Consider the following 12,296-nt stretch of genomic DNA (forward strand, 5'->3'; position numbering starts at 1 on the left):
TGTGGCTCAAGTGGTAGAGTGCTAGCCTTAAGCTGAAGAGCTGAGGGACAGCGCCCAGGCCCAGAGTTCAGGCCCCACGACCGGACCCCCCCCCCAAAAAAAAAAAACAAAAAAAACTTGGGTCCATATGTCTTTCGCCATTGTAGCAGTGTCCAGGGCATGCTAAAAAATATAGATCCTTAAGCTGGATTTTTTTTTTCCTTTTTTGAATTGATTTCACACACAACATAAGTCAGTAAATCTGTTATTCAGGAACCTGAATAATGCCATCCTTTATATAACAATGGTACTGGCTTTACACAGGGAAATTGGAAGAGTAAAAAAGAAAAGAGAAATGATTTTAAAATATGCATATTAATGAATTAAGCTGAATAGTAGTGGTTCATGAATATCAGCTACTCAGGTACCCTGAGCATTTTAATTTTTAAAAAAATGTGTTATTATTATAAAGGTGATAAAAAGAGAGGTAACCCCTTTACCTTACATAAGTCAGGTAAAAAGTGTGCTTCTTTTTGGACAATGCCAGTCACCTCTTTGCTTGCTCTCTCCTTCCACGTACACTGAATTATTTTTTTAATATTTACTTAAAACTTAAAAAAACTTTTTTCAATATAAACCTATAGGAAGTTCCAAAAAATTACAGAATTCTACATACCCTTAATGAAGATAGTAACAATATAATACTTAGTAAATTACGGAATTATAAAGACCTATACAGTCATAGCACAGGTATAGATTCACATCCTCAACACTACAATCAAGATCCCATCAGCACAAATGAACGCCTTTACACTGAATTATTTAGTCACAATTCTGCCATATCACTGCTAAAACTGCTTTGAAATAGAGACTCATATCTTAGGGACCTTGTTTGAGCTTTTTTTTATTTGCTGGTTATGGGGCTTGAACTCTGGGCTTGGGCGCTGTCCCTCAGCTTTTCAGCTCTATCACTTGAGGAACAGTGCCACTTCTGGCTTTTTCGGTTCATGTGGTGCTGATGAATGGAACCCAGGGCCTCATGCATGCGAGGCAAGCACTCTACTACTGAGCCACCACTGCACTTATTTTTAATTTACACAAGATTGAGCTTTTTAGAAATCTTTTAATCCATTTGAAGGAATACAAGTATCTTGTGACCAATTCTCTTCACATCTTCTTGCTTTTAGGTTCCTTGGAGGTCTAATATACTGTTGTTTCAGTTGTAATAAAAATTGTAAGCAAACATACCTGTCATTCCATAATTATGACTATATCTATGAATACCTAAGTGTGATATTAACTAATCTTCATGAAGTTTACAAGTATTTCTGTAAGAGAGAAAGAAGACCATTTAAGAGTAAATGGGGGGCTGGGAAGGTGGCTCAGTGGTAGAGCGCTTGCCTTGCATGCCTGAGGCCCTGAGTTCGAGTCCTCAGCACCACATAAGCAAAAAGAAAAAAGCCGGAAGGCGCTGTGGCTCAAGTGGTAGAGTGCTAGCCTTGAGCTGAAGAGCTGAGGGACAGTGCCCAGGCCCAGAGTTCAGGCCCCACGACTGGACCAAAAAAAAAAAAAGAGTAAATGGGAATATTGTTTGGTTTTTGTTTTTAGTTTCATTGTAAATGTGATGTACAGAGGGGTTACAGTTACATTGGTCAAGTAATAGTACATTCCTTTTTGAACAATGTCACCTCTTCCCTGATTTTCTCCCAATTTTTTTCTTCTTTAACCACCTCCCCCAAAGTTGTATGGTTCATTTTCAACATAGTGTCTAGTATCACTGTTGAATTACTTCACCCTTTGTCCCACTATTTTTTTTCTTTTTCTTTATTTTCATTTATTTATGTATTTTATTTTTGCCAGTCCTAGGTCTTGGACTCAAGGCCTGGGCATTGTTCCTGAGCTTCTTTTGCTCAAAGGTAGCACTTTACCACTTGAGGCACAGTGCCACTTCTGACTTTTTCTGTTCATGTGGTAATGAGGAATTGAACCCAGGGCCTCATGCATGTACTCTACCACTAAGCCACATTCCAAGCCCTGTCCCATTATTTCCTCCTCCCCTCCCCAGATAAACTTACATATAAGACAAAAAGTACAGAAATAAGAAACAGCAAGTGAAAGGGAAAAACAAAACAATCACAAAAAGTAAACCTCTTGTTCCATTTCTTGGACTTTAATAAACATTTTATACATTCATAAGCAAATAGCTACTGAGCTTTTGTGATCCTTTCCTAAGAATATTCTTCTTTGGTCTCACTGTGTGAATGTTTAGAGTCCTGTTTATCATATCCAAGTATAACCCATCTTTTACCATCCATTGTACTTACAAATTTATAGGCACATTCTAATTACTACAAATGAGGGAAAACATGCAACCTTTGTTTCATTGGGTCTGGTTTACTTTGCTTAATATAGTTTTTCCACGTCTTAACATTTCTTTCTGATAGAAGCTTAGAATTCCAGTGTGTGTGTGTGTGTGTGTGTGTATGTGTGTGTGTGTGTGTGTGTGTGTGTGTATACCACATTTTCTTTAATCTATTCATCCACTGAGGGGCATCTGAGTTTATTCTATATATTGAGTATGGTAAATAAACAGTGCTGCAAGCCGGCCACCAGTGGCTCATGTGTGTAATCCTAGCTACTCAGGAGGCTCCGTGAAACTCTTATCTCCAATAAACCACCAGAAAACCAGAACTGGCTCTGTAGCTCAAGTGGTAGAGCACTAGCCTTGAGCTGAAGAGCTGAGGGACAGCGCTCAGGCCCAGAGTTCAAGGCCCATGACCGACAAAAATAAATAAAAAATAAACAGTGCTGCAATGAACATGGTTGTGCTGGTAACTTTAGTGTGGCCTCTTTGTGGTCAATTGGATAAATGCCTAGGAGTGGAATTGCTGGGTCACAGGGAGACTCAATGCTTAGTCTTTTGAGGAACCTCCGTACTGCCTTCTAGGATGGTTGAACAAGTTTACATTCCCACCAACAATGTAGTAGAAGGAACACTGATTGTTGTCAGAGAAATGCATATACTCCTAGGCTTACCACATGAAAAATACAGTTTTATCCTTCAGAGGAATTGCTGCCTTTGCTTATTTCTATTTTCCTTCTGTGTGCTACTTCCCAATTAGGAATGCTGATTTTTAGACTATACGAAGATATATTGTTAGCTGGTTTCATAATCTGGTATAAAAAGGAATGCTTTTGAGTCCACTGGTATCCTTTTAGACCATTCATTGGCATTTACTGGAATAATATGAGTCACTGAGACAACAAGGTGTTGCTGTAACAAGCATGTTTGATTTTATTTACCTTAATCTAAAACATTTTATACTTACAAGAATAAAGATACGATCTTTAACAGTTTTCCATTTGTTGTTCATAGTTTTATATCAAACTGAATTTATTCTTTTATTTTCTCCATAAAATGCTTTGCTGTCACCTCACTATAAAACTAGCCCCTCTGATTTCCCTGTAAATTGTTTCTTATATAATCTTTTCTGACAAATTTTTGTCTTGGTATAGTATTATTAAGGAAATTCCAGTTGCTAGGAACTCTCTTAGCCCAATAGATAGGCAGTGGTTGTGAGCGCTGACCCTGGTGTCAGGCAGCCTTTTCTGTCACCTGCCAGCTCTGATACCCTGACCAAGTTATTTCAACCAGCCTTCTGTTTTCCATCCTCTGAATAAAAACAATAATAACAATACTTAAGCACTTAGCTCAACCAAAGGAGAGGACATTCTTCACATTAGCTGTTCTTTTATAAGTAACATGTAGTTGGTGTTTGTCTTCGTGAACAGAGTTTCTGTGATCACATGTCTTAGCTTACAAATAAGTAAAAAGTATTTTTAATGAGTTACTCATTGAGAAAATTTGAAAATGGCTGCTTGCGATTTTATTAGTTAAATCCAAAGCAAGCAGCATTGTTTGGAGCTGCCATTTTGAGTTTTGTTTTTAAGTGACATTACTAGAAAATAGAATAAAATTTGTTTTGATTCTCCTATCACAATTACCATAAGAGAAATTCCTGTATTTGTGTAAAATTTTGGAAATAAGGTCATGCAACTGCTGCATTACTCTTCCTATAAAAGGTTGTCTCTAATCCTCTGATCTAGTAATACCAGGCTGGATTAGTTTTATCTATATATAGTATATTAATAGCTTTGAATAAATCACTGGAAAGCTTGGTGTGTGTGGCCTTATTCTCACAGTCTAATCATAAAAGCACTATACTTTTGGTTTACACATCCTTAGTAATATTAAACAAACTCTTGTAATAGAAAGAGGAAGTATCTTTGGGTATATACACATTGTATAGGCTTATTTTTCTACCCGTGTTGGCAAGGCATTTAATTTACATGTATTGGTGGCAACTTAAAAGTTTCCATTACCTACACTATGAGGTTTGTTTTTTTAACCTAACCATAAGAAAAATATTTATGAAGTCTAAAAGCTTGTTTTCACTTAAAGACTGTAAATGGAGAAATTAGAGGGAGGCTTTTTAAAAGAAAATTGGATCTGCAATGATGATGGTTTATTTAACAGATGAAGAAGGTATCCATTCCATGACAACAGATACAGTAGTGAGCTGGAAATGAGAGAGCAGTTTACGTCAAACTGGTGGTGATAGAAACTGAAGGATGGGCTTTCAATTGCTCCTTTTTTCTATTTATTTTATTAAAGCCATTCCAAAAGAGCTGATTAGTCTTTGTATAAAAACAAAAACTAAATATGAGAAGCAAGGGAAACCTCATTCTTGGAATTGGAAACAGTTGGAAATAAAGTAGATGAAGTAAAGTATAAAAACCAGTTTATCAATCTTCCCTCTCTGTACCTCTATTTTCTCCCTTTCTTTCCTTCTCCCTTTTTCTTCCATTATTTAACAAAGGACTTTTATGAGTTAGAGCTAAATTGCTGTTTAATCTTTCATGTCCTTGTTTCTTTCTATTAGAATGTGAAATACTATTAATAACTCCGTTCATCATGGTGAAATTGTACAGAATTGAGAATCTAGATAAAGGTTCCATCTCAGTTGAATCACTAATTCATTAACCATGACTCTTAATCTCAGCAGTGCTAAATAAAACATCCACCAATATATTTTACAGAAATGTTTAAATAGCTGCTTTTTTAGGTATTTAAAATGTGATATAGGGGCTGGGAAGGTGGCTCAGTGGTAGAGCGCTTGTCTTGCATGCTCGAGGCCCTGGGTTCGATTCCTCAGCATCACATAAGCAAAAAGAAAAAAGCTGGAAGTGGCACTGTGGCTCAGGTGGTAGAGCGCTAGCCTTGAGCTGAAGAGCTGAGGGACAGCGCCCAGGCCCAGAGTTCAGGCCCCACGATCGGACCAAAAAATAAAAAATAAAATAAAATGTGATATAAAGGACTGGAATGTAGCTCAGTGACAAAGCACTTGCCTAGAAAGTGCAATGTCCAGGATTTGATATCCAATAACCCCTCCAAAACAGTATAAAAAGTGACATGTAATTCTACACTTGCTGTTTGTAAGATAGAGATATCAGGGTATGAGGCCAAAATCATAATTAAGTTTCTAAGCAGGTTGAAATAAGTAGAAAAATGATAGCATGAAAGACTTAAGAATGTCATTTAATAGAATCCTCGCCCTCATCGAGCTGTTGAATATAAAAGTAAGATTCTGATGCAAGCATGTTTGCATTAAATGAACTTGTGAACTGTAACATTTTTGTTCCACTGTTGCCATGACTTTGTACAAATAAACTAAGGTAAGGGTCTAGGTCTGACAACCTCTGATCACAATCTGATAAAGAAAATGTAGTAGTACTGGAAAATTAACATTTAATAGAGTTTGTAATATGGAGAGGTGAGGTAAACACTTAGTGAACATCAGATTTATTAATATACGGCTGCTATTGTTAATATGTAGTGTATTTCCTTGTTACTGAGGAATAATTTATTGGAAGTGATGTAATCAAAACAATGGGTTTTATGCTTTAGGCATAAATTTTATGCTTTAGGCATTATTTTCTAGATCTTGGCTTTCTTGGCAGATGTCTTAAAGTGAAAGGAACTTTATCTTGTGGTGAATCAGGGAATGAGTCTCCATCAAAGATGAACACATGTTCATTCCTTCCAGAGTTGGCTTAGAGGGGGATGAGTGCTTCAGAGCACACCATCCTTGAAACTAACTGTATGGGCAGCATTACACAGGGCTCCCGTTCAGTTGGGAGTATTTGTGGAGCACTCTTACATGACCAGAAAATGAACTGTCTCTAAGTAAATATTTCCATCTGTTGTCTCAACACTCTTTAAGCAGTTTCATTTTCTTTCTTGGCATTCTACCATACCTCATTTCATTATTTATGTAAACATTAAAATTCTAGTGGCTATACAGTAAAGCAGCATTTATGGTTTTACTCTTAAATGGTGCCTAGCCATATGATGCCTCCAAATGCTTTCCTGTTCTGGAGAGAGAAACACTCAGTTTTGTGATCAGATTCTTATCTTCTGGTTTGGGTCAAATACAGCACAGAAGCTAGCCTTTTGTTTTCGTGGCAAGAGTAACAAACTTCCATGTTACTCATAATTTTTGAGGTAAGCTAATGTCCCTGCCATCTGTCACCAAGCCCTGTGCCTTAAAACTATTTCTGAGCTGAAACATGTTTAAAACTGAAATGTTAGACCAGTCAAATATTCTAAGATAAACCTTTTACTGGTTTTACAAATAAGACATTTTTTTCTTGTTTTCTTTTTCTTTTTGTCAGTTGTGGGGCTTGAACTCAGGGCCTGGGCACTGTCCCTGAGCTGCCACTTGGGCCACAGTTCCACTTCCATTTTTCTAGTGGTTCATTAAAGATAAGAATCTCACAGACTTTCCTACCCAGGCTGGCTTCAAACTGCAATCCTTAGATCTCAGCCTCCTGAGTGGCTAGGATTACAGGCGTGAGCCACCAGTGATGGGCTATTTTTGTTTTGGGGGGGGGGGTTGGACAGAATCTGAATCCAGGGTGACATCAAAGTTGAGATCCTCCGTCTTCAACTTCCCATGTTACAGGGGGCTGCCACCATTCCTGACAGAAATTTAGTGACTAAATTGAATGAATGTAATATTCAAAGAAGCTTGATTCAGAGATTTAAAAGGTATGGAGTTCACATATATAGTCACTGAAACATAAAAAAATACTTCTTAGAAGAGCTGATGTATTTTATAAGAGCTATGGGTAATGTACTAATGGTATGCATATCAGAATCTAAGTTTTCTTCAGTAATTAGGAGATGAGATACAGAAATATAACTTGTACTTATGTGGGATAGAACCATAGTGAGGGAAAGAAATACAAGAGATTACTTCCAATTTAAGAGACTGGAGCAGCATTCACAGAGGAGGGGTCAGAATGACATTTCAGTGAGATTTAGGTAAAGGAAAGGTTCTTTCAGGAAATAATATGCATTGCGGCTCAGAAGTGAAGAAGCTGTAGTTAGGGCTGTCATTGGAGAGATGGTAACTGGTTGATGATCATGTCCTAAGCACATGTCAAAACAGAATAAACTAAGTGGGTAATGAATGCAGGGCTGGTTTGACCTGGGAAAGTGTGGCAGTAAGAAAGGGAATTTCAAACTAGGCTTGAAGGGCAGAGAAGAGATTTGCTTAGGAGTCTGGGTATTCTCAAAGGAGAGAAGAACTGAGACATCAAGGCTAAACAAGAGCACTGAGATTGATTTTTGCTATAGAGTTGGGACAGAAAAATAACAAACTGGAGAACCTTGAATGCAAGGATTTCAATTTTATCAGGGATGAATTTTAGAGTTTCTTGACACTCCCCTGCTAAGAAAGGTTCAGTAAGCAAAGTTTTGGAATGATTAGAAGTATGAGGGAAGGTTGTGGGGGTTTTTGGTTTTTTGGTTTTTGGTGAAACGATTGGGTAAATCTGGTAAAAATTTAGTATATATAAAAGAAAGTGAGGCAATTAATGATTACAATTTAATCTTCAAATTGAATAGATGTTTTGGGAATTTTCATTTCACCAGTAGATATTTAATATTATACATGGCAGGCACTTGGTTACATAAGAGAAGGAAAAGACAGTGATCTTTCCCTACAGGAACTTAACAAGTTCAGGGAAGGGAGATCATTGAGTAACCACAGTTGTCCTGAAGAGAAATACCAAGGTAAGGGATAAGGAGTGATAAAGTGAGGGAGGGGGTGTTTTAGGATCTGTGTAACAATTGAGGGAGCCTGCTTACTGTCTGGCAAAATAGCATCCCTGGCAACAGTGGAGGTTCTGAGTGCCTCAGACCCATGGTAACCACCAACTGCAGTAATGCCTAAAGGGGAGGTGTGGTGAGGAATGAGATGAGCAGTGTAACCAGGCAAGAGTTAGGGTCTACAAGCCATGAGAGATAGCTTCAATGTTACTGTAGATACGATGACAAGTCATCAGGGAGGTCGGGGGGGGGGGAGTGGCTAATGCTCTATGATGGGATGGTGTTAGGCTGCCCCAGTTACTCCATGTGTGATAAGGTTGTATTTAAGGCCTGGAGCAGAAGTGACAGAGATGCTGAACATTGATGGGCCTGCACACATTTTGGAGGAGGAGCAAAGTACGTTTTGATGAATTAGGTGTAGATTGTGAATACAGAGTCAAGAAACATGATTTATACGATGGATTTGTGGGATTAAACTTTATTTGGGGCAGAAGCAGATCCCCAGCACCTTAGAGTGAAGAAAGTGCCTTTCCTCCCAGCAAATACATCTGGGTTTTGAACACCTTCGCGGGAAGAACTAATGGCAGACACTTTTGACTTGGCTATAGCTTGGCGGCCTTGTGGACAACTCAGCCTATATAAGCAACTATGGCAGCCCTAGATGATTCCCAGGGTTCCAAAATGAGCAAATGGGTGATTTGTAGAGTCATCCACAAATAGGAAAGACTAGAAGCACTAACCATTGAGTGGGTGAGCAAAGCAAATGTAGGTCTGTTTTGGACACAAGCCTGAGATCCCTACCGAAGTTCCCAGAGGCCATGTCTAGTAGGGAGGTGGTGATGGACTTCTCGAACCAGGTTGGAGAGCTACCAGAGCTGTTACTGGTTTTGAGTTTGAAATGTCATAATGACAGGTGGAGGAGTAGGGTTGGAGTTTAGATCAAAAGTTTAGATAGGGAAGTCATTCTGCCCAGAGGAACTTATGAAACTTTTGAAGGACATTATGATGACAAAAGAAGATGGAGACTGCCTTTGGGGAATGAGTGGGTGGCTGGGCAGGGGGCAGTGCGGCTGCACAGCAAGCACTGTGAAGGTGGGCAGTGCTGAGAGAGCTGAGATGGTTCGAGAATGCTGCTGGAGCTTTTGAGAGCGTTCATTGGAGGTGGCAGTGTGTATAAAGGTAATTTTCAGGAAGTTAATCATATAAACTACTTTCAGAAATATGCACTGAATGGGAGAAACAATAGGGTCAAGTGTAGTGAAGAGTTAGAGATGAGGAGGAGAGGAGAAAGAAGAGAGGAGAGAATGAGAATTGATTACACCAGAAGTTAAAATCACTTTTAAGGAGCACATCAGAGTCACTTGGAGACTAAAAATCTCTGTGCTTAATTCCTTTCCCTAAATATATCTGAAGGATTTGAATTGTAGGAGTGGACGACTAGACATGAAGAGACACTCTCAGAACATGCTCTCCAAAGTGTTTTCTCCTTCCCCACCTGAGAATGCTGTTCTAGTCTAAGAGGGATTGCCTCCAGGATAGAGGCTGGCAGAAGTAGTAACAGACAACAGAAAGGAAGCTAAATACATGAAGGACTCGGATTGATATTTTGTGTTTTTTTTTAAGTGATAACCAAAACTATCAGTAACAACACTTTTTACTAAAAGTACCTAGTTAGGCAAGTTTGGGACGAATTCTATAGAACCTCATCATATGCTTCTGAGTTTTCAGGAAGAAATTCAATTTTTTTGGGGGGGGGAATCAGTCGTGGGGCTTGAACTCTGGGCTTGGTCGCTGTCCCTCAGCTCTTCTTCTCAAGGAGAACGCTCTACCGCTTGAGCCACAGCACCATTTCTGATGGCTTATTGGAGATAAGAGTATCACGAACTGGCTTTGAACTGCGATCCTCAGATCTCAGCCTCCTGAGTAGCTAGGATTACAGGCATGAGCCACGGGCGCCTGACTGAAATTCATTATTTTTTTTTAATTTAATTTTATTTGTGAACATACTGTACAGAGGGGTTACAATTGCATGGGCAGGATAATGCGTACATGAAATTCATTATTTTTAAGAGCATATCAAACAAGACCTTTACATCATGGAGACTCTTGTAGTTGTATCTTTGAAACACATTTCGAAAATATTTTATCAAGGAAATCCAACTACAGTCAGCTCCAAATAGAAACAAATGGGGAAAGGCTACTCGCAGTGCAAAAGGAGAATGTCTGTTTTAAGGTACTGAAGCACAGCTTCAGGGTTCTGGTCATGTTCCTGAAGACCTTGCCTATTTTCTTTTCCTCCAGTCTAATAAGCTTTGCTTATTAAATGATGAATGCTGACATTCACATTGTAAGACAAAATTTGGAATGTATGCTTGATGTCAGTCGCTTATGCTAGACCCTGGAAGCTGACATATAGATAATTGTAGTTCAAAGCCAAACTGGGCAGAAACAATTTGTTAGACTCAATCTCCCAAATAACCATCAAAAAGCAAGGCTAGCAGCATAAATCAAGTGATAGAGCTCTATCTAGCCTAGCAAGCATGAGACCATGAGCTCAAACTCCAGTATTACCTAAATAAATAAATACAATTTGGGATATATGCATTGTTTATAGACATTAGTTCAGTTTTTCATTCACAGGATTGAGGAAAGTCTTCATGGTGGCAGATAGATATTGGGTGGCCTTCATGATAACTACCTTTCTCCTTTAACTACTAGAATGAGAAGTAGATAGCTGTCAAAAGCAAATACATTTTGAGTCTTGGAGTACTCAATAGCAGTGATTTAAAATTTAGTGAATTTTCCCACCATTTATGGCTTACAATAGTATCTGAGAATGCCCTAATTTTTATCATCTGGGAAAAACAATATTATCCAGTGAAGTACAGCTCTATTCTTAGGTTGAAAACCATTAAATTTTTACCTCTTAATATGTATAAGGAAGCCATAGGTGAAGGAAGTGTCTACTTGGATGGATGAGACATTTACGTGGCATAATTTAGTTTGTAATAATGATGTGATAGGAAGTTTTCAGTATACAGTTGTGCACTGTACTTTCTAATGAGAAGTGTTCTAAAGAATTTTCAGTTGTTCCAACTGTAAATTTCACAGATTGGGAGCATTCAGGTTTTTGTGCCAGCTGCTACCATCTTTCCATTCTTTCCCTCAGACAGTTATCTTTATTATTGACTTTTCCTTCACAATCCTGGTTAAAAAAATACCACATAGCCGGGCGCTGGTGGCTCACGCCTGTAATCCTAGCTACTCAGGAGGCTGAGATCTGAGGATGGCGGTTCAAAGCCAGCCCGGGCAGGAGAGACCGTGCGACTCCTATCTCCAATAACCACCAGAAAAACCGGAAGTGGCGCTATAGCTCAAGTGGTAGAGCGCTCGCCTTGAGCTGAAGAGCTGAGGGACAGCGCCCAGGCCCAAAGTTCAAGCCCCACGGCTGACCAAAAAAAATACCACATGTGTGCTTTGGTTGTAGGTGTGAATTTGAGATCTTTTTTTGCCAGCTGAAGTGTTCAGAGTACATGGAAATCACTAAGTGACAGTTGGACTCTATGTTTCTTTTCTTTTCTTTGCAGGTCAAGTCAGTGATAAACCTTTTGTTTGCTGCATATACTGGAGATGTGTCTGCCCTTCGAAGGTATGTTAACAAGGGTGAATTGACTTGTATATAGCTTTCTGTTCTTTATAAATTTGCTTCTGGGTGAGCAGCCATTTTATGGCTAAGAATTCATGTCCAATTTTCCTCTAATAAAAACAATCCAAACATTAAAAAAAGACCTCTCTACTTCCAATGCCTTAGACCAGCTTCTGTCCAGTGTTGTCTTTTTCTACTTCCTATAAAAGCCAATATCACTTTTTGCCCAATTGTTAACTACCCAACTAAGCTGACTAGTTAGTGGTTTACTGTAATCACACAATTCCCTCCCATTTTCCATTTCTACTCCTTATCTCTGGTGGACTGGAGGATTAGGGTTTTGGTATCCTACAAATCACTGTATAATACCATATACCTAATATAAGGTTTCTTGTAGAGTTGCAGCCAACCTTTAGAGTGACAAAGCTGTAGGCTTAATTCCCCCATCTGTTATTTTTGTTGTTATTGGTCATGAACTTAGTAGTTAATTGGAGA

The 12,296-nt window shown here is 38.7% G+C and overlaps 1 protein-coding gene across 1 annotated transcript in view; it reads left to right on the plus strand.

Moving 5' to 3' along the window:
* Positions 1-12,296, plus strand: part of Gls (glutaminase) — a 77,492-nt gene that overhangs the window by 59,103 nt on the left and 6,093 nt on the right. The window contains exon 16 of the mRNA XM_013027619.1: positions 11,743-11,804. Within this exon, the coding sequence (XP_012883073.1) occupies positions 11,743-11,804 (62 nt within the window). The remainder of the gene's footprint in view (positions 1-11,742; positions 11,805-12,296) is intronic.

This window comes from Dipodomys ordii, unplaced genomic scaffold (assembly GCF_000151885.1).
Source record: "Dipodomys ordii isolate 6190 unplaced genomic scaffold, Dord_2.0 Scaffold5, whole genome shotgun sequence".
NCBI lineage: Eukaryota > Metazoa > Chordata > Mammalia > Rodentia > Heteromyidae > Dipodomys > Dipodomys ordii.